The sequence below is a fragment of the Dermochelys coriacea genome, chromosome 25 (assembly GCF_009764565.3).
Source record: "Dermochelys coriacea isolate rDerCor1 chromosome 25, rDerCor1.pri.v4, whole genome shotgun sequence".
Taxonomy (NCBI): domain Eukaryota; kingdom Metazoa; phylum Chordata; order Testudines; family Dermochelyidae; genus Dermochelys; species Dermochelys coriacea.
Window position 1 is genome coordinate 14,659,487 of NC_050092.1, and position 27,801 is coordinate 14,687,287.

General features: G+C 56.8%; 2 protein-coding genes across 3 annotated transcripts; one reads left to right on the forward strand and one right to left on the reverse strand.

Annotated features, from left to right (window-relative positions):
* Positions 1-1,602: 1,602 nt before the first annotated feature.
* Positions 1,603-20,396, forward strand: CRLF1 (cytokine receptor like factor 1). 2 transcript variants are annotated; one of them, XM_038383585.2, is made up of 8 exons: positions 1,603-1,916; positions 10,455-10,733; positions 12,154-12,283; positions 13,351-13,520; positions 15,621-15,778; positions 16,115-16,283; positions 18,081-18,263; positions 19,229-20,396. In XM_038383585.2, the coding sequence occupies exons 1-8, from the start codon at positions 1,862-1,864 to the stop codon at positions 19,243-19,245; spliced, it is 1,161 nt and encodes a 386-aa protein (XP_038239513.1). In that variant the 5' UTR covers positions 1,603-1,861; the 3' UTR covers positions 19,246-20,396. The 2 variants fall into 2 exon arrangements, with proteins under 2 accessions (XP_038239513.1, XP_038239512.1); XM_038383584.2 differs by having other exon boundaries at positions 1,604-1,916; positions 18,081-18,259.
* Positions 20,397-22,008: 1,612 nt separating this feature from the next.
* On the reverse strand, positions 22,009-27,588 carry REX1BD (required for excision 1-B domain containing; the record flags this gene model as incomplete). Its single annotated transcript, XM_043502890.1, has 5 exons — positions 22,009-22,857; positions 23,608-23,696; positions 24,479-24,683; positions 26,098-26,180; positions 27,034-27,588. Coding segments are annotated over 5 exons (1,005 nt in total), but the record flags the coding sequence as incomplete, so codon positions are not given.
* Positions 27,589-27,801: the final 213 nt, after the last annotated feature.

Sequence of the window (27,801 nt, forward strand, 5' to 3'; positions counted from 1 at the left end):
GAGCAAGAAAGGAAATTCTGCTGTGAGAAAATACAGCCTAGCCAAGATTGCCACTGTTTATTTATATTTGTGTAAAGCACTCAGCAGGAGCAGTGTCTAGGTCCTGGACAGATCATTAAAAGCCCAATTTCTTTCCGAAAGAAGCATATTCTCGGGTTTGTCCAATCCTTAATTGGCTAGGACCTCTGGCTGGCCGTCTTTCTATTATATCTGGAGACTACAGCTCTACATGTGACACCTGGACTTGGAGCTGTGGGCGCAGGGACTGGCTCTTTGGACCCAGTCCACACACAAAGTTGTATGAGTGTCACATAAGGTGTCTTTAAATCAATATCACTAAAAAACCTGTGGTCACTCTTAAGTCCATGTAAACCAGGTTAATACTGATTTAGCTTAAATGGACGTGGACCCCTTGCTGCCTTCACTTCTGCTCCACAGATCTAAGGCAGAGTTACGTGGAAGTCACAGTTTCTTTGATGGAAAACTTGCGATTCAATGAAATGGAAAGTGTCAGCCGAAATGTCTGTTTTTATTGAAGGGGGGGGGGGTCACTGAAAAAAACAAAATTATTTTAATTGCCAAAATCCCCCCCAAAAAATTTAAAACACGTTTATTTTAATGGGGGGGGGGGAACAGCAGAAACACACACACACACAAAAAATAAAGAAAAATTGGCTGGGGGAAGAAAACCGATTCCCACCCGGCTGCGAAGCGTGCCCGGCAAGTAACTGATTTCTCGGTTAAACCAGCGCGACCCTTGTGCGAAGAGAAGCCCTTTGTCCCTTGTCTGTACAGCCCCGAGCACACCAGGCCCCGAGCCCTTCCCGGGGCAGGAGTGTCTGTAGGAAACACCCAGCTTCTCTCATTAACAAGGGAAGGGCAGAAGCAATAGGAGCAAACGGACTCGGGGGGGGCAAGAAATGGCGGGTCACTCTTGGCCAGACAAGCCCGTGGACTAGGAGGAAGAGCCGCCGCGGTCAGGAGGGGCCGGGGCCGGGCCGGGGCTCCCAGGCAGGGTGGGAGGGCCCCGCTCAAGGCGCCCGGGGCTGTAATCCCGGTTCCTGGGCTCAGCTCGGAGGGTTTATTACTCACCTAATCGCGCAGGGAATGTGTCTCTCTTCCAAGCCTCAGGGGTGGGTGGGCGGGCGGGCGCGGGCGGGACACCCTGAAACCCTCAGCCGAGGGGCTTTGGGGGCGTTATTCCGGGAGACCGGCTGTGAACCCCCCCGCCCCGGGTCCCAGGCTCGGACAGCGGGGAAAGGTTACAAACAACGCACAAAGAAACCGCACTGCGCGGGGCAGCAGCCCAGGGCCGAGTAGGTATTTACAGCCGTGAGTCACAGCTGATCTTTGCAAGGCGCTGATTGAGTAAGAGGAGCGCGATTTCAGGAAATGTCATTGAGATGGGGGGGTTGGGGGGACTTTCTCCCACATCCCTTTCTTTTGCTCTGCAGCCACCCAGAGACAAGGGGGGGGACGACAATAGGGGAAATACTATAGGATCTCTTCTGACTAGGGTTTGTAAATTTCTGTCCCCCCATGGGGGCGGGACCGGGCAGGGTGAGGCGGGGCCAGAGACGTATTAAGAAGCTTGTCAATTTCAGTTGTTCAGACTTGCTTAGGACTTTCCAAAACTTGTTGGTGTTTCTGCCCCCCCACCCCCCCTTCCACTCTGCTCCTCTTTCAGGCATTTCTCAAGATCTCTTGAAATTTAAAATTGGGGTGTGGGAAATACACACCCGGGAAAAAATTTGAGGGGAACCCCATTCCCCATAGGGAACATCTGCAGGGGAGAAAGGAACCATTTCTGCCCCTCGAGGTGGAGAACAATCCCCAAGCTCCCACACAAAAGTGTTGCAATATGATCACTTTTTTGTTCCTTTGGCTTTGTCTTCCTCGAGTGGAATCCTTGACATGTAAGTAACGCCGCATTCCGTTCTCTCCCGGGCCTTTTCTCGGTAAGGTGGGCAGCAGATGCACGGATGTTTTGCAAGACAGTAATAGACAGTATCTGATGCGACAATGCTAGCAAGAAATCGATAACCGGTTAGGAACTAGCGAAGGTAGGGTGTGTGTGTGTGTGTGTGTGTGTGTGTGTGAGAGAGAGAGAGAGAGAGAGAGAGAGAGACTGTTGGGGTTGGGGGTTATGAGGGAAATAGAAAAATCCAGCAGCATGTGGCACGAATGGGGAATTTTTAAAAGCCTGAAGAAAATCACCTTTTGCAATTGCAAGGTGGGAGAGCGCGCTTGGTAAAAGGGGATCGCCCGGCCCAGGCAAAGGTGCCTTACTAGGGACAGAGACAAGGCAGAAGGTCGAGGGAAGGATAGTTTTAGATAGCAGGGGAGGGGCAGAGCCCGCCCGGGCCAAGCAAGGTTGTAGCGCAAACGGCCAGTCCTTTGCCAAGGGGTGGGGTGGGGCGCACGGGGGAGATTTTGCTCTGAGCAAAAATTGAGGCGCCCGGAGTTTTTTAATTCCCAGAGCAACGCTTCGGGGTTTGCCCGAGCCCTTTGCCCCGCGCACACGGGATGGCGGGTGCACGGATCTGCCCCCAAAATACCGTGCAAGGGAGAGAGACACCAACAATGGGAGTGGACGCCGGGAAGCTCCGTGCGCCCCTGGCGCAGCGGCCGTGAGGAGAGCGCAGAAATCGGTGGTGCGGGTTGAAAACGCGGCTCCTCCGACGATCATCTGCAGCAAACCAGGGCGAAATGCGCCCCCATTCCCTCCCTGCATCCGGCCCCCTTGCTGGGGGCGGGGCGCTTCCCCGTTGGGGTCTCCTAAGGCCCCTTCCCCTCTTTTTCGTTAGTCCTTATTTTTCCTCCTTTGCCATCCCATTCATTTGCTCTCTGTGGATTTCCGAGGCGCGCGGGGTCGGGGGTCCCAGGCCCCTATAATAACTCCCCCACCCCAGCCCAGGTTCTCTTTGGGGCCCATCCCCCCCCCGTCCCTGCCCATCTGTGCTCCCCGGATCACACACACACACATCCTGCCTCAGGCACGGGGCGAGCCTGGCTGGGCGAGTCCAAGGAGAACGTGCCGGGCTCGGGCCGTTGACATAACAAAGGGTTCCCAGCGCACTGCCCCGACCCCCCAGCCCCCCGAGGCAGACGGGAATTTCGTTCCCGCGGGGTCCCAGCCTGCGCACAGAGAGGGGGGATCTTGTCTGCGGAGAGCCTCCGGAACCGCACCTGGAGAGGGGGATCCTTTCGCTCCGCGCCAAGCGCAATGGGGGGGGGGGTGAGCAGCCAGCCGGGCGGGGGGTGCGCCACAGGGTAACGCACCGAGGCCATAACAAAGGGCTTTATTGCTGTAAATCCAAATCCCCCGCAGCGCGGGGCGCCAAGCCTGGCCCGTCTCCCTGCGCGGGGCGGGCTCTGAGCCCCAGCGCAACACGGCAGCCAGGGCCCGCACAGATCCCGCGGTGAGATCAGCCCGGGGTGGGGGGCTGAGAAAACCCCCTTCCCCTGGGCTTCGTCTCCCGTCTCCAGCCGCCGCTGCTGGGCTTGGGGTGCTTGTTCTGCAGAGCCGCCGCGGGGCGCAGGCTGAGGTCAGGTGCGGGCGGCTCCCCAGGAATGAAGCGTCCTAACCCGCTTCGCGATTTGTGTCCCCCCGCCGCGGGTCCACCCACGCCCGGCCCCAGCGGTTCTCTGGGGGAGCTGCCAGCCCAGTCCCGGGGGCGCACCCGCCTGGCGCGGTGACCAGCGATCCGGGAAGCAGCCGGGCAAGGGGACTTGTGCCCAGACCCGCCGCAGGGCTCGACTCCCAGCTCGGGACCTGAAGGGCGCAGCCCCCGTTGAGGACAATGGAGAATCCCCCCTCCCCCACTGAGAACAATGGAGAATCCCCCCTCCCCCATTGAGAACAATGGAGAATCTCTCTTATCCCCATTGAGAACAATAGAAGGGAACCCTCAGTCCCACTCCTGGTCCGTCTGGGCCGTGGGGGCTCGTCTGTTCACTCAGTGGAGCAGAGCAGGCCCTTCAGTGGCTCCTGAGGGCCCAGATATTTCCCTCCAGGAGAAGGGTCTGGGCTTTGGGTGGGGGGCGAGTTTCTGCCTCCTTCCGTTGGGATGATCATTTCACCAAGAACAAATATCTGTGTGTGTGGCTGGGTGTGCTTATCTGTGCCTGTGTGTTTGTATGTGGGGTGTGTGTCTCTCTGTGTGTAGGGGCGGGGGGAGTGTATTTGTGTGTGTGTATTTGTGGTGTGTGTGCCTGCCTGTATCTGTGTGTGGATGGGTGTGTGTAAGGGTATCTGTGTGTGTCTCTGTGTGGGGTGTGTGTATGTGTTTATCTGTGGTGAGTCTGTGTGTATATATATATGTGGTGGGAATATAGCTGTGTGCGTGTGTTTATCTGTGGTGTGTATCTGGCCTGTGTGTGTGTGTATCTGTGCGTGTGTGCCTGCATCTCAGAACGGGGAGTGTATTTCCTAAGGCCCCAGAAGTGCTGTTAACACAAATTAGCCTCTGGTTCCTGGAGTTGTGTTTTTGTTTCCCAAGCAAGGGGCGGGATGGGGGGGAGGAATTCCCTTTCTCCTGGAGCAGGAAGTTGGTGCTTCCTTTTTATGATGGGAATTTCTCAATACGCTGTTTGCTGCAAACACACGATCCAGTCCGGCCAAGGAAAGCTGCTGCTGTTGTTTAGGAAGCGTTAGCCACCCCCAGCCTGGCCTGGGCTGGACACACCATGCCAGCCACACGCAGTGCTGCAGCAGGACGCCGGAAACCTCAGCCAGGACAGTCCTGCTCCAAGCACCTGTGGTGAAAGCAAGTGCCCGCGACGCTGCTGCTGTGGGCTCCCGGGAACAGGAGCCCAGGCTCGCTCGGGGCTTCCCTCCCTCTCGGTAGCCTGGCGCTGTACCTGGCGAGTAGGACCCACACAGGCTCCTCAGCGCCGAGCCTTGTTTCCTGACAGGCAGTAAGGAGCTTGCAATGACTTATTTAATGATTGATTAACAAGAACCATTAGCAGTTAATTTTTAAACAGCAATAGCTAATTATTCGGAACTGAAATAGCAGCTAAGCTGGGGTCCTGCCAAGGAAACTCACCCAAACTGAGGAATTTGGAGTTAAAGCCCCCTGAGGGTCTCAGAAGTGGGGCCAGCTTCTCTCCAGCCGGGGGCCCCATCCTGCACTCCCATTACATTGAAGTCAATGGAAGTTTTGCATGGGTAAGGTTTACAGGACCAGGCCCCAAGTGTGAGGCAATACCCGGGCACTCCTGAGTTAATACTGTGTGGGTGGCATTTGCTGCGTTAGTGGGGTATCCCACATGCCAGCTGGCTCTAGCATTGCTCTAGTCAGCAGGGTCCCAGGTGTGCACAGACACTGCTGTCCAAGTCTGGAGGTATTCGATGGGCACCTACATCGGCAGGGGGTGATTGTTTAGGGGTTTTGTGGCCAGATTAGGGTGAAGGTAAGAAATTCAAGCTCAATTTGAGGACAAACCTTGTCTGTTATGCTGGGGAGCAGTCTTCCCGTATGGAACTGCCTTGGAGTCTGTGTTTTTCAGGCACCATCCTGGGGAGAACTGGGCTAGATGTGACCTGCCAGCTCTAACCGCCTCCTTGAGTAACTCGCCTGATTTCACTGGAGTTCAGTGGATTCAGCGCTTTGATGCTGGCTGGAGTATTCCTATGCATGGAAAGGTGATCCAAAGGGACAGCCAGAGACGCAGCAGGGCCTGTTAAATGCACAGGGCTGGGGGAGAGCAAGGGACGTACATTTCAGTGGCTTGTCTGGAGCTGCCATTGGGCAGGGGGGAGTGTGCCCTTTTCCTAAATCTCCAGAGTCTATGGTCAAAAGTATTTTACCCCCTTTTTGCTATCAGGTTGGTGGGGGAGAGAGACGGTACCTTTAGGCTGGTGACATGTTCCCCCATCACAGCTAGAGTCACCACAATACATCCCAGAAGAGGGTCAGAATGGAAGTGGCCAGAGAGATTCCAACGAGAACACAGCAAGCCAGGCACCACCCTGTGTATGGCACTTCTGTTGCCCCAGCAGACTTGGCACGATGCCCACCCAGGGACACACACTTTCCTATGGGTCTCCTGGGCTGTGAGACACATGTCAAGAACACTCTGGGGAACCTCCCAAGGCACAGACCACAGAACATGAGCCCCAAATCCCTCCTCTGAGGGGTGTGTTCATATTACAGCCCCCAGGGCTGGTGAGGCGCTGAGGTGCACAGAGAGGGTGACATGCCCAGGAAGTCTCATAAGAGAGGTGGGACTGGAACCCATGTCGCTCTAGGCCCTAGCCAGTGCTTTACCCACAAGCTTGTCCTTTCTCCTCAGCAAAAGTAGACTTCTCTGCTATGCTTTTTATGAACTCAGCCTGCATGACTGGCTATGCTTAGAGTTGCTTTGAATAATAGAAATAGCAGCCCCCCAGGTCAGTGGCCAGTGCGTCATTTTCAGTCCCTTATAACTTTATACGTTTGGGAGCCATTTTTTTTCAATCCTGTCTAGGCACCCACCCTGCATGAAGACGAAGCCCAGGCTAACTGTGACATGCAGAAATGAACCCCTCCGAGTGACCAGAACTCAAAAATAAATCCAAAGCACTTTTAAAATGGCTAATTCCCCCCACCCTCACATTTGACTCTATGGATTTTGATAAAACATTTTAAAAAATTCACTTTTGAGCTGGGGGATGGAGCATGAGAAATTGAGCCTCAAAATGAGAAAGGGGGAAAAAAGGTAGAGGAAGATTGTGAAGGAACAAAGCATTTGGCCAAAATGGCTCTTTCAGTTGGGATTTCTGCAGTCTGTCATGTCACTTTGGCCCAGCAACAAGGGGATCTGTGCACCACATTTCCCAGGATCTGTGGGAATGTTAACTGTATTTTTTACACAATTTGAGACCGTACAAATTCTCCTTTGTTTTCCCCTTTGGGGATCTTGAAGATAATTATTTTTTAAAATCTTTACAATTCCCAGTTAAAGCATGCTCTTGCTGTGTGATCTCAGAGGCTTTTCTCTGAGACTTTTTCCCCCTTTCCCAGGCATTTAAACTTCCAATATAAAAATAAAATGAAATCCGGCCCTTCAAAAGAAAAGAGTAAATGCTCCTGACACCTTGGACGTGTGGTTTTACTTTATAGTATTACTTAGCACCTGATCAGCATTCTTTTTAAAAAAATAGGAAAGTAATAAAACTTCTAGCAGGTATTTTAGTTCTGAGTTGTACATTCCACACAGTGACTGTGTCTCTCTGGCCCATTCTTCTCCAATCTGAAAACTTCACACTTTTCCCTTTTAAAACACATGTTCGTTTCTGGGTCTGTCTCGAAAAAATACTGCTAAACAATTGGCCCCTGCAGACATTCCCTCTCTAAGGCTTTGCATGGAGGACGGGAAACGTGTCTGTTTTATGACACTCGTACATGTTTCCAGTGGTGTTTAGATTAAGATTTACTAGAATTAGGGCCCAGAGCATTGGCCCCTTTTATCCACAGGGCTTCAGCTTTCTCACTGCGAGCTCCTCAGGGTTTGCCTGATGGAAGAAACACTGGTGGATGGAAATGCTTGCGTGCAGCGTGATTACGTTTTCAGAGGCCCTTTCGGAGGCCAAGGTGCATTCTGTCCTACATATCAGGCTGGATGTTCTGAACTGCAGAGATTCATCAGCCACACCATCATGGGCTTGTTCACCTCATTCTGGGGGCTCTCAGGCCGTACAGCAGCTGGACAGGCCTTTGTTTGTTTTTAGCAAAGGGGAACGTAAAGCTTTGTGCAGCACCCATACTGCACACTCCCCAGTGGCAGCTCTGCACGCTAGAGACACGAGGCAAAGGTCCCCTCTGAGCTTTGGTTCCTCATCTCATTCAGGCATCTAGTTATGCTTAGGCCATTCTACGAGGCTAGCCTAGAACCATGCTGACTAAGCTGGCCCAAGAGAAAACATCATTCCCTTGATAAGTGATGTCAAGGTATCCCCAAGCTAGGCAGCCCTGTTCATGGGCAGTGCCGAACACGTGCCCGGCATAACAAGGCCCTGAGCCTTGTCTGGGGGCTCTAGGCACTAGCACAATATAAGTAAACAGCAATGAAGTGGGGGCCCCAGTTTGTCACTGGAATACCAGGCCCAACTCTGTTGACTTCAGGGACTGCACTGTGGACTCAGTTCCTTGCCCAGCACCTGTACGAGGCTGGGGCTTAAGGCTCAGTGTGTTCTTTTGTCATCGGCACTGCGGGCAGGGAGGCTGCAGGCTGGTGGGGTTCTGTTTTGCCTGCCAGCTGTGGAGAGGGGCTTTGGGAGCTTTTAGGGTGCTGTCAGGGGCTCTGAGAATTAATCCCAAATAAATGCACTGTCTAGCTCACTGAGGTGCAATTTGCCCCTGGGCAGAGAGCCACAGGGGGAAGATCACAGCCAGGAGCAGAAAATTAGCCTTTTGGAGAAGCAGTTGCCTGGCTGAAAAAGTTCTAAAGTGGCATTTGTTCAGCAGTGGTTGATTATAATATCTCCAGGGCAACCAAAGTAGCGCTGGAACATTAAGCGTGTTAGTCTCCATTAGATGGAGATCGGTGGCGCTTCCCATATTTTGATAGCTAGAAATGTCATGTAAATCTCCAAGAGCTTGGCAGGGTGGCCCTGTGGCACAGAGGGTGGAATATAAACAAACAAATAAAATAAAGCCTCAGCAAACCCTTTAAATACATGCTTAACCTTAAGCACATGAGCAGTTCCAGTTAAGTTAGTGGTACTTATAATAAAAGTATGGTCTTAAGCGTGGTGCTGCATCAGGGCTTAAAATGTTCCTTGGTGTCTCTCTCCAATGCCTGGAGTGAGATAAATACAGCGACTGTCTATATACATTTCGGGCTGCACTGTCAAATGGAGGTATCTGAGCTCTGTGTCAAATGGGGCACAGGGAGGGAATGTGATTGTAACAGCTCGCCCCCTTTCAGCAGGTGGAGCTTAGGAGTGCAAACTGGAGTGTGCAGACGAGCGTGACACTCTGGGTACACACTGTGCTCCCGAGTGTAGGGGATGGATTTGCAGGTCTAGGCTTCGACCCAGCAAAGCTCTCAGGTGCTGGGCAGCAGAACCTCATGCTGCCTGACCCTGAGTGCTTGGGAAAATCACCGCGAATTTAGGCACCTAGACTCCTGCACAATGAATGGTGCGAGAGAGGCCCCTTAGACTGTGATTCACAAAAGCCAGTAGGCTAGGCTCTCCCATGGGAGATGCCAACGAGAGGAGTCCCCAAGCTCCGGGGGGGTGCCTGCTTCTGCTCCAGTTCTCAGCCAGGAACCCGCTTTGGACTCCAGTGCCTCCTGCTGGTTTGGGGAGGAGGAGGGGTAGTCCTGTGAGACGGACACTGTCACCTGGTGGTTAGAGCAGTCACCCAGGATGTAGGCAACCCAGGATCCAGCCCCTCTGCGCCAATGACTCTCTCCTTATTTATCCAGAGTGAAACACCTTCACTAGGAGAGATTTGAGGGATTTTCCCCACCTTGGACTATCCCATAGGCCCATGGTTACAGCGCTCACTTGAGAGGTTGCAGATCCCTTCTCCCTATCAGGTGGAGGAGGGAATTGAACTTGGCGGGGGCTCCCACATCCCAGGTGAGTACCCTGACCACTGGGCTAAAAGGTAGGAGGGACGTCCTCCTCTGAGCAGCACCTCGGACGAGGCAGATGGCCAGAGCACAGGCCTGTCTGCCCCTGGTTTGGGAATCAGGTTGGGCGCAGGGCCGCAGCCATTGCACATTCATGGGCAGAAACATAGGTGTCTAGGGAGCCTTTACTGCAAAAAGTTAGACAACGAGTAAGTTTAGGTACCCCCAGGGTCTCAGGAGGAGTCCTGTGCATCACCGTGGGCCAAAACTGGGCGTAGGTGCCTACAACAGGGGCTTATGCTCCAAACTCGGGCCTTACGCACATGCTTAAAGTTAAGCTGTCCTCTAGGGCCTTGCTGAATTGGAGCCCTCCAGAACTGTGTGTAACTGACCAGCTCTGGGTCCCTGACATTTCCCTCTCTGGTTGGGGGAGGTCTGGCTGTGAATGTGTTTTTTGAAAAAGTGTTTCCACAGTTGCTTTTGAAATCCCCTTTGCCATGAGCCCCACCCACCAGCCATGGGCTGCCACGCCCCACCGAAACCCAGCCCCGTAGGCTGTCCGCAACCAAAGCCAAAGCAAACCACATAAACAATCCCTGCCCAGGCAGCGGTGAACGAGAGACATCTTCTCCACTGACACAATCAGCTTATTCTTGGAGAGAAACCCACATTCAATTTACATCTCACTGTCCAAGTGGGAAAAAGCTGCCAAACCTGCCTATATAAATCCCAGGCATCTCCTAGGTTTTCATCATAAGAGCAAGGGAGGATTTTTACCTGGCAGGCAGACCAGAGTCTATCTGGGGGAAGAGCTAGAGGTCGAGCCACGTAAGAGATTGTTTCTTGATTTTTTTTTTCTTTTTTTTTCTTTTTTTTTGCTGCAGATCCTGCAGTCATATCCCCCCAAGATCCAACTCTGGTGATTGGCTCTTCGCTCACCGCCACTTGCTCAGTGAACTCTGACTTACACCTGAAAGCAGAGGACCTGTACTGGACTCTGAATGGCAGACGGCTCCCCCCAGAGTCCTACAAGGTCCTCAATGGCACCACCCTCAGCGTGGCTCTAGCCAACCTGAACGGGTCGAGGCAGCAGTCAGGAGATAACCTGGTGTGTCACGGCAGAGACAGCAGCATCCTGGCTGGCTCCTGTCTTTATGTGGGATGTAGGTTCGCAGTGCATCTGTGTCGAGAGATGTTGTTTCACCCCAAACACCCCAGTCAGAGGAAAACAAACCAGTCCAAATTCATCCCCGGTACAAGTCTGCTGAATTGGGAGCGTACACAGGGATGAATCTGGCTACACAGAGATATTTACCTTGTTCGTTGATAGACCTTAACTTTAGATTGCACCTCTCATTCCAAGGGGTCCCAAAGCAGTTTAAGGACTGTATGGATAGAGCAGTCACTGCCCACGCACTGACATGCAGCTGTTTCTGGGGTGGAACATACTGGGCAGCACAGCTCAATAGCTTTTAGGAGGGGAAATTAAGAATAACATCTCTAATCAAAACTGCCAAGGGTATTTAGAGGGGGAGAGAACCACTGGAGGGCATTTGGCCCAGACACTAGGCTAAACACTCCAGCTCTTGTCAGAAAAGTTCCACCAGTTTCTACCAATGGCAAGATGTTCAGAGAGATTTTGCTTCTCTTCCAGATGAGAAGCTGCATTTTGTCATGTGTCCACCTGTTTCATTAGGGGCTGAGTATTTCATTAGAACAAACGGAGTAATTTAAAACAGTGTTGTTGGTTACCAAGAACACGAATCAGAGAAGCCCCTGCAATATTAACAATATTAACAGTAATTTGTACACTAATCATTTGCACCTGTGATGTCCTTGCAATAATTTGCACTAACTGCTCATTTCCCAGCATTAATTAATGGAGCTCTAAGCCTGGGAGTTATCAGAGCTGGCTTTAGCCTCTGCATGTGAGAACATGACAGCAGAAAGACTATTTGGCAATCACTGGTAAAATTACAGTTGTCCAAATCAATGATCATAAGATTTTATCTTAGGCTATTTTAAGGACACTTCTAGGAGTTTCTCAGAATACAGAGGCTTAACTGGGAACAAAACATTGGGTTTTTTTGGAGTTTTGCTTCAGATCCCAGCTTAGCAACAGAATAAATGGATGGATGTTTAAAAAAAACACCCCAACCCAACAAAAGCACTTACATTTAAAACAAAGATCTGGAAATCATTTGCTCTTTCATGCACCTGCCAAGACCTGAGTTCAGGAGCCTGTCTTTCTCCTACAACAGTGGATGGTTTTGTTGGCACCCAGCTCAGGGCATTTTCCTGTGTTCCCTGAGGTGTTCTGGATGTTGACGATGCCATCCACACTTGCCTGGGAATCACAGAATCCTGATCTTGAGTCCTGGCAAGTGAGTGACAAATGAGCTGATTTTAGTTGAGCATCTAAATGCATTTAGTCAGGGATCTTAAAACAGTTTGTTCAACAAATCTACTGAGCAAAGTTCTCTGGCTCAGCCCTTGTAAGTCTCTGTGCTGCTTTGAGCTGTGGGAGCTTTGGGGGTTTCTTTGCAGAACGGGTTTCATGTCAAGGGTTCTTTTCCCTTTTAGTGCCACCAGAAAAACCAGTCAACATAACCTGCTGGTCCAAAAACATGAAAGACCTCACCTGTACATGGGCCCCCGGCACAGAAGGCGAGACCTACCTGCACACCAACTACACCCTCAAATACAAACTCAGGTATGGGCAAGGTGTGGTGGGGGGAAGGGAGATTAATTCCTGTTATTTTTTGGGAGGCAAGTGCTGCAGCAAAAGACCTACAAAGAGGGGAACCAGTATGCAGCTCCTCCAAGTTCCAACATGCCCACCCCGGAGGGGAAAGACAGGCTGCAAGCTCTTGCCGTCCGATCAGCGCCATTGGCCAGCATGTGCAATGAGTTTGGTGGGGCTCAGTCTGATCCCTAACAGGCTTCTCCTTGCTGGCAGCCTGAGAGAGGCCAAGGACTGTATGGGCAGGGAAACCCAGGCAGGGTGCAGCCCAGGGGAAGCATGTCCTGCCACTGCTTCTTCTACACATCCTCTCAGGGAAGTTAAGAGGAGTGCATGGCTAACACGCATAGTAGTGTGTGCCTGGACTCCTGGGTTCTATTCCCAGTTGTGGGAGGGGGACAGGGGGCTGGGAGCCAGAATTCCTGGGTTCTGTTCCCAGCTAAGCCACTGACTCTGTACCTGTCCTTGAGTAATTTCTCCATGCTTTGGTTTTCCCATCTATACAATGGGGCAAATGGCACTGACCTAGTTCCTGGGGGATTGTGCGCATTATTCATTAGCATGTGGGAAGTGCTTTGAGATCCTTGAGTTTAAGGCACCATAGAAGCACAAAGAGTCTTTGCTTTCTGGATAAATAGCATAAGTTAGTGTTTGGGGCTGGGAATCTAACACCTTGAAAAGAGACGCTGCAAGTATTAAACAGCAGATGAATGAATCACAGTTCCGGTTAGGAGCAGTTAACTCCTATATTAACATGGAGGGTGTCGACTTGGCAGTGCTGTCCATGCCTAGTGCTCAACGGATTAATACCGAAAGAGCTCAGTGACATCAAAAGCTGCCAGTGAGGAAACCAGACACATCCCGGCTTAATGCACTAGAACCAATGTGCATCCGCAGAGTTCCGGAAGCAGTTTCAGCTGTCTATGGAAGGTTGGATGGAAACCAAGGGCCAAATTTTCTGCTGTTGCAAACTGACTGAGTTCCCTTGACAGCAGAGAACTCAACCTGACGGGTGGGCTGGTGCCTCTTGTTTGCAGGTGGTATGGCCGGGATAACACGTGCCAGGAGTATCGCACCGCAGGGCAGTACTCCTGCCACATCCCCAAAGACCTGGCTCTTTTTACGCCCTATGAAATCTGGGTGGAGGCCTCCAATCGGCTCGGAGTGGCTGTCTCTGAAGTCGTCATGCTCGACATTCTGGACGTGGGTGAGACATTGGCTTGTACCACCCCCTCCCTGCACGGGGCCACTGCTCGCATGGTTCCTGCCTCTCTCTCTTTCCTTCCTTCACATTTTTGGCCATTTTTAAAAGGATTTTTTTCAGACTAGATTTTTATTTTTGAGAGGGGGATTTAAATCCTTCAGAAACAGCCCATGGTCTCTACCCCCTCTCCAGCCCAGGAGGGGTTTAGCCACCCTACTGGGTGCTCCGGGGTGGAATCCCAGCACAAGGGGCCTCCATGGGAACCTCCCATTGCTGCAAGCTCCCCACGAGGCTGGACGCACCATTGTGGGGCTGACTGCTGTGGGAAGCAGTAGTGCACAGGGGAGGAAAGGGGAGCCAAAGGATTTCAAAGTCTGGTGGGAAGGCATAGGGCAGCCCGTCCCTAATTACCAGCGCACCTCTGCTCCCAACTAACCTCCTTCCTCTGGAGCCGAGCGGCTCTGGTAATCCGAGCCCTGGCTGCTTGGAGCAGTGCCGAGGGGAGTTGGGGGGCTTCTCACGTGCTAAAGAGCTGCTGACACCTCATGGAGAATGTTACAGCCCATTGTGGCGAGACCTGATCCTTCCTTGAGACCTACAGTCTCTGCATTCCCCTGCCCTCCTCCCGCACTGCCTGCAAACAGGATAGTCCCTGCCCTGCTCCTTCCCCACCTGGAGCCACGTCCCTCCCAACTGTGATGTCACAGCCAGTTGCTGTGGCGATGACTGTGATGTCACACACAAGGGATCATGACCTCAGCTGTGGGGGAAGGCGTAATGGAGCTCCAAGGGGGACCAGGATCCTGGGTTCATGGCATCCTCCCTGGTAATAGAGAAGGACGGAGAAGGGCAACAGGAAATGGACGATATGTGAGCAGAATTGCTTCTAATCTAATTTGGATGTTTCTCCAAGTTTTCCTGGAGGCATCTGCTGCTCCTTAACCCTTTCTGCCCCACAAGGCACATGGCCAGGAAAGGGGCTCCACCTCCATCCTGGGGCCTGCTGCCAGGCCAAGGCAAGGGGGGCAGGGCTGCCACATGACCTAAGACCAGATGTCCAGCCTGCATCGCGGAGAACACGAAACATCCCTGGCTCATGGCCGGAGGAAGAAATGCCCGTTTCCTCTTGTGTCGTATACTAGGGAGGCAGTAAGAAAAGGAGTACTTGTGGCACCTTAGAGACTAACCCAGCATGATGTGCTGATCCATGGAGGTCCCCAGAGGCAGATGTCACATCCCCCTCGCAGACCAGGAATGGGCAGTTGCTATGGTCCAGTATGGGGAGGGGGTGCCCCACAATGCACACGTGCCCACCCCCCCATTGCACACATACCGGCAACAAGAGCAAGGCGAGCGAATGCCCCAGGCAACGGGAAGGGCAGCAAATGCCCACTGATTGCCCTCGCAGCAAACGGGGGAAAGAAGCTAAAAGAAGGGTTTCATTCAGAGTTCCCCGCAAGTCCCAACACCCCTCCCTTCCACTTGGGCACCTGGCTGGTCTGCAGTAGCAAAACACTGTGGGTGCTTGGTCCTGCCCCCCAGCCCTAGGAGGGTCAGAGAGGCCCCCCAGTGGCTTGGGTATTCATCACACCCAGACCCCACCCCACCCCCTGAGATTTCCCCCAGGGCTGGAGCATTAGCAGCTTACTTCCCTGGCCAGAGGCACACGAGTGGGCCCCGCAGCCACATGAGGATCCTGCTCCCAAGTGCTCCCTGCACTGCGCTTTAGTGGCCACGAGAACGGGAGAGCTGCTTGCATGCAAGCTGCTTTAGCACTTTACACCTTACTCGGCCCAGGCATGAAAGTATCTGGAGACAGGAGCAGATTCCCTGCCTGAAAACCTCCCCTGGAGGAGCAACCCAATCCCTTCCCAGGCCTTGTGAAAACGGGAGCTGGGATCTGGGCACAGCTGCCGTCTGGCCAGGCCTTATTGCTAGTGACTCCCTGTCTCCACGCACAAACACTGTCTATCTCTCAGTGGCATCTTGGACTCCCTAAAAGCTGCACTGTGGGGTGGGGCTGTTCATTTAGGTCACGCCAGCAGCCCTTTCCCCGGCATTGCCTGTACTTGGTCCCCTTAACACATCTTCTCCCCCTGGCAGTCACCACCGACCCACCGGCGGACGTCACCGTGAGCCGAGTTGGGGACCTGGAGGACCAGCTGAGCGTTCGCTGGAGCTCCCCACCTGCACTGAAGGATTTTCTGTTTCAAGCCAAGTATCAGATCCAGTACAGGGTGGAGGACAGTTCGGAGTGGAAGGTGAGTGTGAGGGAGCACGCACGTCCCAGGACTCCAGGGGACAGTGCCTCACCCAGGTGGCCAGGAGACTGGAACCACGCACGCCTGCTTAGAGAGGGACTGGCCTGGTCCTGGTGCTCAAAGCCTGGCCTGGGCCTGGGCCTGGCCTGTCCCTCGCTCAGCGCAGGGCCAGGGGTTCCGCAAAGGCCACAGGGCTCTCTGGGCATCCTTCCTCCCCAGAGAACGAGCTCCGTGTGGATCTCTGGGTATCAAGGGAAGATGAATTCCAGGGCGCAGCTGCCAGCTCTGCTACAGGTTGGAACGTGCCTGGAACCCAGCTTCCTCCTCTCCTGGCAGGTCGTGGACGATGTAGGGAACCAGACGTCCTGCCGGCTGGCAGGGCTGCGGCCCGGCACCGTGTACTTCGTCCAAGTCCGGTGTAATCCCTTTGGGATCTACGGCTCCAAAAAGGCTGGGATCTGGAGTGACTGGAGCAACCCCACGGCGGCCTCAACTCCTCGCAGCGGTGAGCAGCGTGGCCCTGCAGCAATAACCATGGCAGGGGAGGGGAGAAGGGGCCCCTCTGAGTCCTCCATGCTAGCATGGCCTGCAGGTGACAGGGGAGGAGGCTGGGGCAATGCCGTGCCCTGGGGCACCTGCCAGGGACCCAGCTGATCTGCATGGGTCACTGGAGAGCAGAACCCAGGTGGAGAGGCTGCAGTGAGGGGCCTCAGGCTGGCAGCGGGTACTTGGCCCATGGGCTCCCAGCTGGCGGGAGGGAGCCAGGTGAATGCTCTCGGCCATCGGGTACCTCGAGATTGCGGTGCTGGGAGCACCGGACATGGCACTTCCCTGCAGCCAGGCACTGTGCTGTGGAATGGCAGACACCCTCCATGCCCTGCTCAAGAGATGCTGCGTGGCCTGGGGTGAGACAGAGCCACTCCCCCACAGATGGTGCCTGGGGGCTCTGACAGCTGGGGCGGCTGCTATGGAAAAGCCAGCACTGCAACTCCACCTTCTCCAGCTGAGGCTCTCGCTCATCACAGCCCCCCCAGTTTGTTTGCCTTGGAGGGGTCCCTCCAGGCTCCCCAGCAGGCCGAGAGCCTTTGCAATGCTCCCACCCCACTCTTCCCTCAGCCCAGGGTGGAGAGCGAGAGACCAAAGCCGGAAATCCAGCCCAGTGCCTCCCCCCAGATGGCTCGGAGCGCTGACTCCCCTATTCCTCCCGGAGATGTAACTTTCCTTGGCGTGCCGGGGGTCTTGGCACCCCGCCAGCTGCTGGAGTTCAGGGTCACCCCTCCCCGCCCCCCTTGGCTCTGGCAATAATTAGATTAGCATTCAGTCCTGCTGGGGCAGCCATTCCTCCTGCGCCATTTGCAAATTGGCTGTGATTCGCATTGTTTTTTGGGGGCGATGGGGTTGGAAAGGGAGGGGGCAGGTGGGGTGGGGGGGCGGGGCAGGCTGCCGAGGCCCCAGCAGCCCAGCCTCTGCTTCCCCACTTTCCGGAGCGTACTGGACGTGCAGAGAGGTTGTTCCCCCCTTGGCCCCGCTCTGTGCCCGGCACCTGGATTTCTTGCAAAGGAGCCAATTCGGAGCTCTGATTTCCCAGCAGGGAGAGAGTGAACCTCGTTTCCACCCCTTGCGCTGCGCCAGCACGACCCCACCGCTCAGCAGGGCTCTCCTGCCTTTATTTATTATGTGACTTTGATGTCACGCCTTCCCTGGGCATTTGTAACACGGGACCACTGGGGGATTTGCCCTAGTTTTGGAACAGCTCTGCCCCACCTTGGCCTTCGCTGGGGGACCCACAGGCTCAGCACCTTGACTGCCCAAAAGGGGGAGCACGGGACCCCCACAGCTGCCCCCAGCCAAGAAAAGCCACTGGAGGCTCAGCGCTAGAGGGAGGGGGATTCTTAGGCAGACACAAGTTTTTAGGTCACATTTGGAGACATTAAAACTTATAGGAGGGTCCTGTCTAGACAGCTTTGAAAATTGCCTTCACAGACCCAGCCCCAGCCCCAGGGAGCAGGGGTAGGAGCCCTCCTGCTTCCGCAGGTGAGCCGACCACTAGGGAACATGCACCGGGGAGAAATGGCCCCCTCGTCAGTTCCAGAACAGCAGGGTTCCCGCCCTGTCTTCTGCTGCTGGCACTGCCAGAGCTGGGCCCTAGGCCGCAATTCCCGTGTTGCTCATGAAACCCAGAACGTGGCCAAAGACGAACTCGTCCAGGGCCACAGAGGTGCTAGTGTTCCTGGGCATCCTCCCCCCGGTATCCCCAGCCCCAGCAGCACTGTGTTGACCCCCTCTGCTCTCCCTGGCCCAGATCGGGCCCCAGGCGCGTGCGACCCCAAGAGCGGCGAGCAGAACACCACACTGCGGCGGGAGCTCAAGCAGTTCTTCGGCTGGGTGAAGAAACACGCCTACGGCTGCTCCAACCTCAGTATCAAGCTCTATGACCAGTGGCGTGTCTGGCTGCAGAAATCCCACAAAACACGGAACCAGGTAGGTAAGGACCCTTCTCCGATTCCTTACATTTCTGTGCCGAGAGGGAGGTGGGCAGGGAGTTCAGGCGTCAGGTGCCCCCCACTCATGTCACCTCGCCCTGCGAGGAGGAGCAGAGTTTCCAGATACACAAAGCTGCCTCCATCAGGCGGCTGCTGCTGCTTCACCATCAGATTCCTGCCACTGTCCCCCTGGGAGCTGCTCTCCATGGCCCTGAAGGGGCATCTTGCCTGCTGCAGCACCCGCCCTGGGGCAAGGTTTCGCCAGCCCCAGTGATCTGGAGATGGGGGCCAAGGCTGGGGCACCTGGGAGCCAGCACTCGGAGGTGGTCAGGCCTCTGCACTTTCCCATAGCACAGGGGCTGCCCTCTGGATTTATACAGGGTCATCGGGATGGGAGCCTGCAGGGTTCCCGGCTCCTGGCACAGTGGCAGCCTTGTATGTGCCAGCCAGTGCCCGGCCTGGCAGAGGGCCCTCATCCACCAGAGGCTGCATTCCTTGACCCTGGCCATGAGGCTCCTTAGCACACCCTCCACCTCTGCTCCCCCGAGGGCAAAGCAGCACACACAGGCTCTAGCTGCCCTGCCCCACTCTGGAGTGGCAAAGCAGCTGCCTAGACATCCTGCCCGGCCAGCCAAGCTCAGCTGCAGCACCTGGGGAATCTGGGTCCTGGAGCCGGCTCTGTTCCCCCCTGCCCCACTGGCCTCCCAGAGACTTTCCCGCCGGGCCCTGAGCCCATACCACAGCCCTTGGTGCCCATGTGGGAGCCAGCCCCAGCCCTAGCCCCAGAGGTTATAGGAGGAAGCAGACGTGCCCTGCATGCTTTACAGTTGCTGGAGGGCGAATAGGCTGATGGGCCACAGACAGGCTGGGACAGGAGAGGTTTGCTCTGCGACTGGCTGGGAGGGTGTGGGGGACATTTGGCTTCGCGGTTCCTGCCTCTGGAAGCTGGGCTGTGCTCTCGTTCTAGGTGCTACCCGGCGATAAGCTGTAGCCCCTGCCGCGCTCGGCAGTGGCAGGAGAGCAGAGGGAGCACTGGGCTGGAGTTGCATGGCACCCGCACGTGGCTGGACCTCACCCAGCCCTCAGGATTGGGGGGAAGGGCGTGGACTCCCCCGCCCCCCCAAAATCATTCTTCTCCAGCAGGGACAGTAAGAAAGACTTGGACTTTGACCGGCTCCCCCAGGCGCTCCCCTTCCAGCATCCAGCCCTGCTCCCTGGCAGGGGCCCCTGGTGCAGCCTCCCTGTCACTGCTGAGAGTGCTCCCTGCAAGGCGGTGACATTGAGCGGTGCCTGCTGGATGGAGGGGCACCGCTGCTGGGCAGGAAAAACGGGGGCCTTTTACCTGCCAGAGAATCCCCCTCTGGGCAAAGTGTAAATGACAGTCAGGATGCTACACACGTAGACGCCTGTGCACGGCCCTGCCAGTGCATTGGGGTGCCAGCCACAGTGCCACTGACTGAACGGCCCCTTTATGCTGCCCACACTTCACCAAAGGGCCTCAGCCTCCGTAAGAATCCGGCCTCAGGAGCCTCATGAAAATGACAGCCACTTCCCCCACTGGGTCCCCTGGGGGCCCGAAGTCCAGCCCAACCCTTCCCCACCCCGAGGTGTCAGGGAAACTGTTTCATTTTCTGGCTGCACATTAAACACCAGAGCGCAGAGCCATGGCCATGGTTCTCCGAGCATTGGTCTCCACATGGACATCACCTCCAGTGCCCGCACGGACTTGCTCATTGCACACGCAGCGTCGCGTGGCTTTAGCCAACCCCTGCCTCGGTCTGCGGGGCGAGTAGGGGGAGGGGCGCGCCCCTTGGTTTTATTTAATAAAGGAAAGAAAACCAGGAAGAAAAAAGATCTGGCATGAGTGGGTGGAGCAAGGGGCTCCTCCTCGCAGGGCGAGATCCTGACGTGAGCAAGATCCCTGCCCGTGTGGCCCAGCGCTCCGCCCAGCTGACCCCCTCCAGCGCTTCCCACCTCCTCCAGCCATTCCCACGGGGAGACCCATCACTCAGCTTCTTCCGAATCGTACTTGAGGTCCTGGAGAATTTCGCTGATTGCCTCAATGGTTTTAATTAGCCTAGGAGAGTGGATGGAAACCATAAATAACGGCCCCACGTGGGGCTGGGAGAGTAAAAGTGTGTGTGTGTGTCTGTCTCCACAGTGTTGCACCAGTTACACGTAAGGTGTGACTTTAAACCAGCGTATTTAGAGCAGTGCTGAAGGCCGCATGGCCACTCTTATTCGGCACCAGCTCAGGGATAATTTGGTGATGCAGAAGTCAATCGGGAACTGGTTTGAGTTAAACCCCAGTAAACCACTCAGACCCAATCTGCCTCCACCCCAGGTCTGCCCCCCAGTGCAGTGTGTGCAGCCCAGGCCTGAGTGTGATGTGCAGCCACAGGCAGCATGGCCCGGTCAGCTACACGTGTCCTGCCGGCCATGAGTGATCATGCTGCAGCCTGGCTGGCGAGCCTGAGCCAGCTCCTCTCCTGGGTGAGGTATGACAAGGGACTGCAGTGAACGCCCAGCCCTGGCACAGCCCCGAACAAAGGGGTGCTAGGCTCAGGTGCCATGGTGGAGCTGCATGCCGGGGGGGGGGGTGTGTGTGTGCGCACACGAGGGGCAGCAGCAGAGCCCGGAGCAGGGGGGCTGGAGGTCAGGCCTGAGGAGTAGTGGGGACACCAGCTCCGCTGCACCCCCTCTCCTGGCGTGGGGCGGCCCTTCACACACCCCAGCCTCACGTCCCTCCTGGCTCTCCCAGTAAGGAGTATTTAAACCAAGCTGCCCCGTCTGGGGTCCAACTGACCAAGGCTTTACACATGGCTGCCAGGATTTCTGCAGACCCAACCCCACCCTCCTGGCTGAGACACCACCGCTCTCCTCCTGGGGCTGCTCCCTGAGCCCTGCCCCTCCAGGCTGGCCACAAAGAAAGCGAGAAGCCTTCCCCACCACAGCCCCCTCCAAGGCCTCCCCGCTGGGTGCAGGCTGCCTGCCTGGAGCCCAGGTCACGCCCTCCCTGGGCTGCCCCCCACCCCAAGGGTCTTGGCTCCAGGAGGCGCTTTCCTCTGCTCCACCCAAAGAGCACATCTTCCCCAAGGCCTGGCTGGATTGCATGACTCACCAGTCACATGACCATGCTGTGACACCCCCCGCCCCCGTGACAAGGGGCCTCGGAAGAGCAGGGGGAGCCCAGGGCTGGAATGGGTGGGGGGCTGCAGGTCAGGACAGAGTTTGTGGAGGAACTGGCACAGCCCCGGCCCACCTTGTCCTTGGCTCTGGCCCAGCGTCTGGGGCGTGGGGCTGGTAGAACTCACTGCCACTTTGCAGGTGCCCCTTGCCTGTTCCCAGGCATGCTGCAGAGGCCAGGCAGCAGTAATGGGCAGGGCTGTGAGGTGCCCGGTGCAATGCTCGTGGGAAGGCCCAGCGGGAGACAATTGTGGCGCCATGGTGAGATGAGACAAGCACCTCCCTCATGGCTGCTGGATACAGGCCGTCACCACGGACCCACAGGCAGGGCGTGACTCTATCCTGCCTCGGAGGTCAGAGCCCCTGGGGCGAAGGGGGAGCTCCAAGTTCTCAGAGCAGCCAGTGGCCAGAGTGCCCCAGGGGCTTGGGTACGAAAGGGGAATGCTCTCACCATTCTGCCTGGCCCTCCGGGGCACGAGATGGGCAGCCCCTGGTGCCACCAGCCTGGGCTGGCAGCAGCATCGGTGGCATTTCACTGAGCAAAGGAGACAGCGACAGGACTCTGAGCGCCCACCTGCCTTTTATTGAGCCACAAACAAGCCCAGCCACAACCCCAGAGAGTTCTTTGCTTAATTCTTAAAACAAACAGACTTGAAAGAGGTTGCAGCACATGGTTAAAACGCCTTGCTGCATGGGGGGGGAGGGATTTCCCAAGCACCCAGGGGATTTAGGAGCACGGCACCCCCCCATAGCCACCTTGGCACTTGGAAAATCTCTCCCCAAATCCACAGGTTTGGCTCTGTCTGTACTCAAAGGGCTCCTGGCTCTGCAGGAGGAAGGGACCTGGAGGGAGGGGGCGTTCAGCCCTGCCGGACAGACAGCGACACATCTAGGCTGCACCCTGATCCTACCCGGCGGGCTCGAGGGCACCCACCCACCTGGCACCGAACTGGGAAAGTTTGTCAAAGGGGCTCAGCCCCCAAAGCTGCTGATGCTCTCAGTGGGGATTCTCCATTGCTCTCAGGCGGGAGGAGGGTTCCCCATTGTTCCCAGTGGGATCTGCTGGCTGTGGAGGCCTTTTGCAAACCTGCCCCTGTGCTGGGACAGCCCAGAGTCGAGCTGCTCCTCTGTTGCAAAGGCTGCTGCCCGCCTGGCAGAGGGCCCTGGACAAGTTTCTTGCAGGGGCGCCAAGGCTGGGGTTTGCCGGGGAGAGGATCCCGCCATGGGGAGCGAGACCCTGACGTGAGCGAGAGCCCTGCCATGCGGCCCAGCGCTCCGCCCAGCTGACCCCCTCCAGCGCTTCCCACCTCCTCCAGTCATTCCCACGGGGAGACCCATCACTCGGCTTCTTCCGAATCGTACTTGAGGTCCTGGAGAATTTCGCTGATTGCCTCAATGGTTTTAATTAGCCTAGGAGAGCGGATGGAAACTATAAATAAAGGCCATATGGAGTGTATTATCTGGGCTGCCTCGCGTTCCCGGCGCTGTTTATGAAACACTCGGCCCGGGAGAGACTGATCAGCACCAAAGCCATGCGGCAGCGCTAAACAATCCGGAGGGCCGACAAACAAGAGAGCTTTTGAAGGCACCATCTGGGTCTCCTTCAGGCCTGGTTAAGGAGAGGGGGCCAAGGGGTTGGGGAAGGCGCTTTCATCCCCCCTGCGCCCTTCCTCCGCCCCAGCCTTGAAGAAAGGGGATGATAAAGGAGCTGCCAGGGCCTGGCGCAGCACGTGCCAAGTCCAGCCTGCTCCACCGCCCCCTTGGCAGATCCCATCCCGGAGCTCCCACTCCCCCCGGCCGGTCACATACGTCGCCCCCAGCTTGGAGGGTCCGACAGGCAAAACGCTACACAAACAAACAGCCGGCACTCCTCCCCCCTGCTCCTTCCCCAAAGGCTGCTGGGCGCTGAGCTAGCCCCCGTCCTACCTTGGCCAGAGCAGTTCTTGACCCTGCCCCTCGAACCCAGGAGCTGGGTGCCCAGTGAGTGTGTACCGGGGGAGCCCCCAGCCCTCACCCCCCGTCATGCCACAGGCTCAGCTGGAGCCATTCCCGCCTGGCTTCATGGGTGGGCTCCCACTAGCCCCTATGCTGGGGGGGCAATGCCCCCTCCCTACCATGGGGCTCGAAGGCGTGAGGCATTCAGCTCCCCAGGGCACCTACTTGTATTTGAGCTCCTGCACCTCCTGCTGGTGGGCTGGCACGCTGGGCTGGTCCTGGACGTTCTGCCTGGCGAGCTGCAGCTGGGCCGTCTACAAGGAGGAGGACAGGTGAAGTCGAGCTTCCCGGGGAGGAGACACCAACCCAACCCACAGAGCGGCACCCAGGCTGGGCAACGTACGCCAGAGTATCTGGTACCTCAGGGCCCAAACCCACCCCGGGCTTCCGCACAAATTAATAACACCAAAGCCACATGGCTCCAGGATGGGTCAGGCTCAGAGTGACCCCACCTCACCCCAGCCCCCACTCCTCGATTCCTTGTACCAAAGGCCCCTCCAGCACAGGAGAGAGATGGGAGTAGAGGCTGGGCCTCAGGGCTATTAGCAGCAATGCTACCGACCTACCGCGTAGCCTTGGGGAGATGACTGCTCCCCCCGCTTCGTCCGTTCAGCCTGGCAGCTGTCTGGGGCAGGGTCTGGGGCTGTGCAGTGCCCCGCACGACCAGGCTCTGATCTTGGTTGGGGCCTCACACACAATACTAGCCCAGCACAGCCATGAGTGCACGTTCCTGCCCTTTCGCAGCTGAGGGGGTGGCTATAAGAGACAAGTTTGCTAGGGCTCAGCCCAGCTCCTAGGAAGCAGTGTCTACAGTACAACACACACCCCCACAGCTGGCACCAGCAGGCCCCCTTGCCTGATGGGGCTCTGAATACTGGATAGCTAATGGGGGAGGAAGGGCCCTACAGGGTAGGGGTGGGGAGCCTACGCTGACACTGCACCTGCTCTGTCAGTAGATCGAGGCCCTCAGCCTGCAGTGCGGCTGTTGGCACCTTGGACGCCCCAGCGCAAAGGGGAGGAGACAGGGGCCTCTCACCAGCTCTAGCTTCTCCTTCTCCTTCTGTTGGACCCTGGACAGGTGCTGGGCGAGCTCCGGCCGCCCGTGCTCCTCCTTGAGCTGCTCCTTGATCTCCAGGATCTCCCGGGAGATGCCGCTGAAGGCCAGCGTGATCTCATGGACCAGCTGCCGGTAGCGGAGGAAGTCGTAGTGTGGCCCACTGCTCAGATACGCCCGATGGCCCCTGCAAGCCAGACAAAGCAACCGGTCATCTGACATGAATGAGCCTCCCGAGAGCGCCCCTTTTACTAGACCCCTGCAGGGGATGCTCCCGACAAGCTCAGGAAGCACGGGCTGGGTGGCAAAGGCACCGAACTGGGCCTCAGGAGACCTGGATTCAAATCCCAGCTCTGTCACTGACTCTGTGTGGGCCTCAGTCCTTAAACGGGATAATGATGCTCTCTGGGGCAAGGAGTCTCTTGCTGGTCAGCAACTGGCATGATGGAGGCCTGTCTGGGGGCTGTACAGTAATAACTTCCAGGCACAGCAAATTGCAGGCAGGGATTTGTAACCCCAAAGCCTTTGCTCTCAGCTTGGTGCTGCAGAGAGGCGCATGGCCCCCTCCCTACCCTCTGCATGACCCCTGCAGTCAGCGGTTCAGGTATCTTCCTGTCCAGCCTTTCCACTATATTATTCAATTAGCAGCTAGTACCTCCGCTGGCTGCCAGTGCTCAGGAAGGGCTCATTACCGAGGATTGTTACCAGGCCTGACAGCTTAACCTCCGCTGGCCGGGCTTGGGGCTGGTTTGTTTGTTAGAATCCAGGGCCTGGATCCGGAAGAGTAAATCATCTCCCGGATGTCGCTGAAATGGGCTACAGGTGTCTGGTGTGCCGGGTCCCCCTGGCCAGCCGGAGCTCAGCTCCAGCCCGCAGGGGCCAGGCCCAGGTATTGAACAGCAAGCAGTGGCTGCTGCTTCCTGGGATCCTTTGCCAGCCAGGAGGGGAGGCCCAAACTTTAGAGACTGGGCACTAAGCACCACAGCAAGGGAGGAATGGCCTCAGAGCCAGCACGTGCCTCAGCCGGAGTTGTGGAGTTTAAGGTCAACGGGGCAGGGGGATGGCCCCATTTTCCCCTCCTGCTTCAGTGCCCCTGGACCACAGGTGGAGGTGGAAGAAGGCTGCAGAGGGCTGCGGGAAGCATCAGAAACTGAGTCTGGGGCGCCCCGCAGGCAGAGGTGCCAGGATAGGGCCGCTAGGTGGAGTAACACCCCCTCGACCCTGCCCAGTTTGCCTGCGAATAAAGGGAGCGGCCAGAGCAAGCCAGTGGCAAGAAGAATCTGCTTGAAAGTCCCCGTTTGGCAGGAGTTAGCCTCACTTGGTCTGGGGGCAGGTTGCTGCCTCCCACTCTGAGCTGGCTTGGGGCTGCATTGTCTACCAGGGCACAGTCTGCACCCAAATACACAGTCCACATGGGCTGAGACTCGGAGTCCCGCCCAGCCCCAGCACATCGGTGTCTCCAGCGGGGCTGAGCCTGCCCTTCTACGCCAGGGTGCGGATCCCCCTAAGAGCGACCGGGGCAGAGGACAGGATGGGATCCGGCACGTGCGCGAGCCGGAGCCCACAGCCACCAGGGGTTCTCCGGCCTTGGGGTCACTTACTCCTCAAAGAGCCGGTAGGCTTCCACCCGCTCCCCCTGCAGGGTGTAAAAGCGGTGCAGCAGCAGCTTCAAAGCGTCGTCCATCTGCCAGCGGGAGAGACAAAGAGATAGCATGAGACTCATGGCGTCCACCAGCCCTGGGGCAACGGGCTCACGGATGGCTCTGAACCAGCGAGACAGGCCCCAGTGCATCCCCCGCAACCAGCCCCGCCACCCTTAGACCAGCCACAGGAGGGCGCTGCATGGAGATGGGGCACCTCCTCCTCCTCCCTGCAAGGCTCCCCACCCAGGGACTGCGGCACTAACCCCCACCACATTGTCACAGCTGCCTGCCACTGCCAACCTGGGGCCACATGGGAACCAGTGCCCTAGAGGGAAAAGGCCCTGTGCCCCATTCCTGGACCCCTGAGCCAGTCAGTCTCCCACCCTGGGATGGATCAGAGCCACGCCGTATAAAGGGAAGGCCCCGTGTCCCATTTCCCTGCCTGAGCCAGCCAGTCCCCTGCCCTGGAGCCGGATGGGAAAGGCCCCATGTCCTATTTCACAACCCCCAAGCCAGCCAGTCCCCCCGAATGAGCCCGGATTGGAGCTGGTGACAGGCTCTTCACTCTGTGGAGTTAGGGGTTCCTAATCCTGTGACCATCCAGTCACCCCAAAACAGGGATAAGCTGGAACCAGGGCTGTAGAGAGGAATGTCTCAATATCCCATTCTCTGACCTCCCTGAGCCAGCAGGTCCCCATCATGAGACCCACTGCATCTCCCCACCGAAGGATGGGCTGGAGCCAGGGCCATGGAGATGAAAGCACCCCAGGGCTCCCTCAGTACCGAGTACCATCCTGTTCCCTCTAACCTGGGGCTGGATTTGAACCAGTGACCAAAATGTGGCTGTGGCCACCCCCCTGCATCCACTCCCACTTCCCCAGCACTCCGGCCCACCATTCTGGGTTCTCCGATGCCAAGCCCGAGGCAGAGGGGTGGGAGGTGCAGGGGCTGCAGCTGCTCCTCAGAGGGAGGCCAGGGTGGTGAGCTCAGGGCCCCCCAGCCCAGTAAGCAGTGGACGGCCTCGGAGTCGGCTATTCTGGGGCCAGAGTCCTCGCTGCCGCAGCTGTGGGATCCGGTTTCTCTCGCTCCCCAGAAGAAGGTTCCACAGGCTCCCAGAAGCCTCTTTCCATGGGCCTGTTCTGAGCTGTGGAGCAGCGGCAGGGCCTGCGTGCGTGCATGGATCCTCCCCAGAGCTCTCACCGTGCTGGGGTCTAGTGCACGGCAAGGCCTCCAGCCCCCCACACAACAGCTGCGTTTTCTAACTTGGCAGCTCCAGAGGCTCTTTCCTGTTGGCAAAGCCCCCGGCCGGCCTCTCCAGTTCCAAGCCCCATCGCCTTTGGCCCCCAGCACCAAGCCAGGAGGCTCTGCTCCAGCGTCGCCAGGACTCCCGTGAGCATCACCCAGCCACCTGCTTGCACCCAGGGCAGGGTAGCCCCTCACTGGGCGATGGAGGTTTCATACCATCTCACCCAGTACTGCGGGAGCCCCCGCTCCCTGGCCATCTGCAGCCAGCGCCGCAACCTCACAACCTTCCAAGCGGGTTGTGTGCTTGACAAGTCTCCAAAGCACAATTTCAGCACTTTCCGAGCCAGCGCTTAGCAAAGCGCCTTCCGCTCCCTAACGCTTCTGCTTCCAAATGGGGCGAGGGCTGGGGGGAGGCAG

Excerpts from the sequence above, each read along its gene's own strand:
- CRLF1 (XM_038383584.2), top strand. The coding sequence starts at position 1,862 with ATGATCACTTTTTTGTTCCTTTGGCTTTGTCTTCCTCGAGTGGAATCC. Across the intron at positions 15,779-16,114 it reads AGGACAGTTCGGAGTGGAAG|GTCGTGGACGATGTAGGGAA; the intron begins GTGAGTGTGAGG and ends CTCTCCTGGCAG. Across the intron at positions 16,284-18,080 it reads GGCCTCAACTCCTCGCAGCG|ATCGGGCCCCAGGCGCGTGC; the intron begins GTGAGCAGCGTG and ends TCCCTGGCCCAG.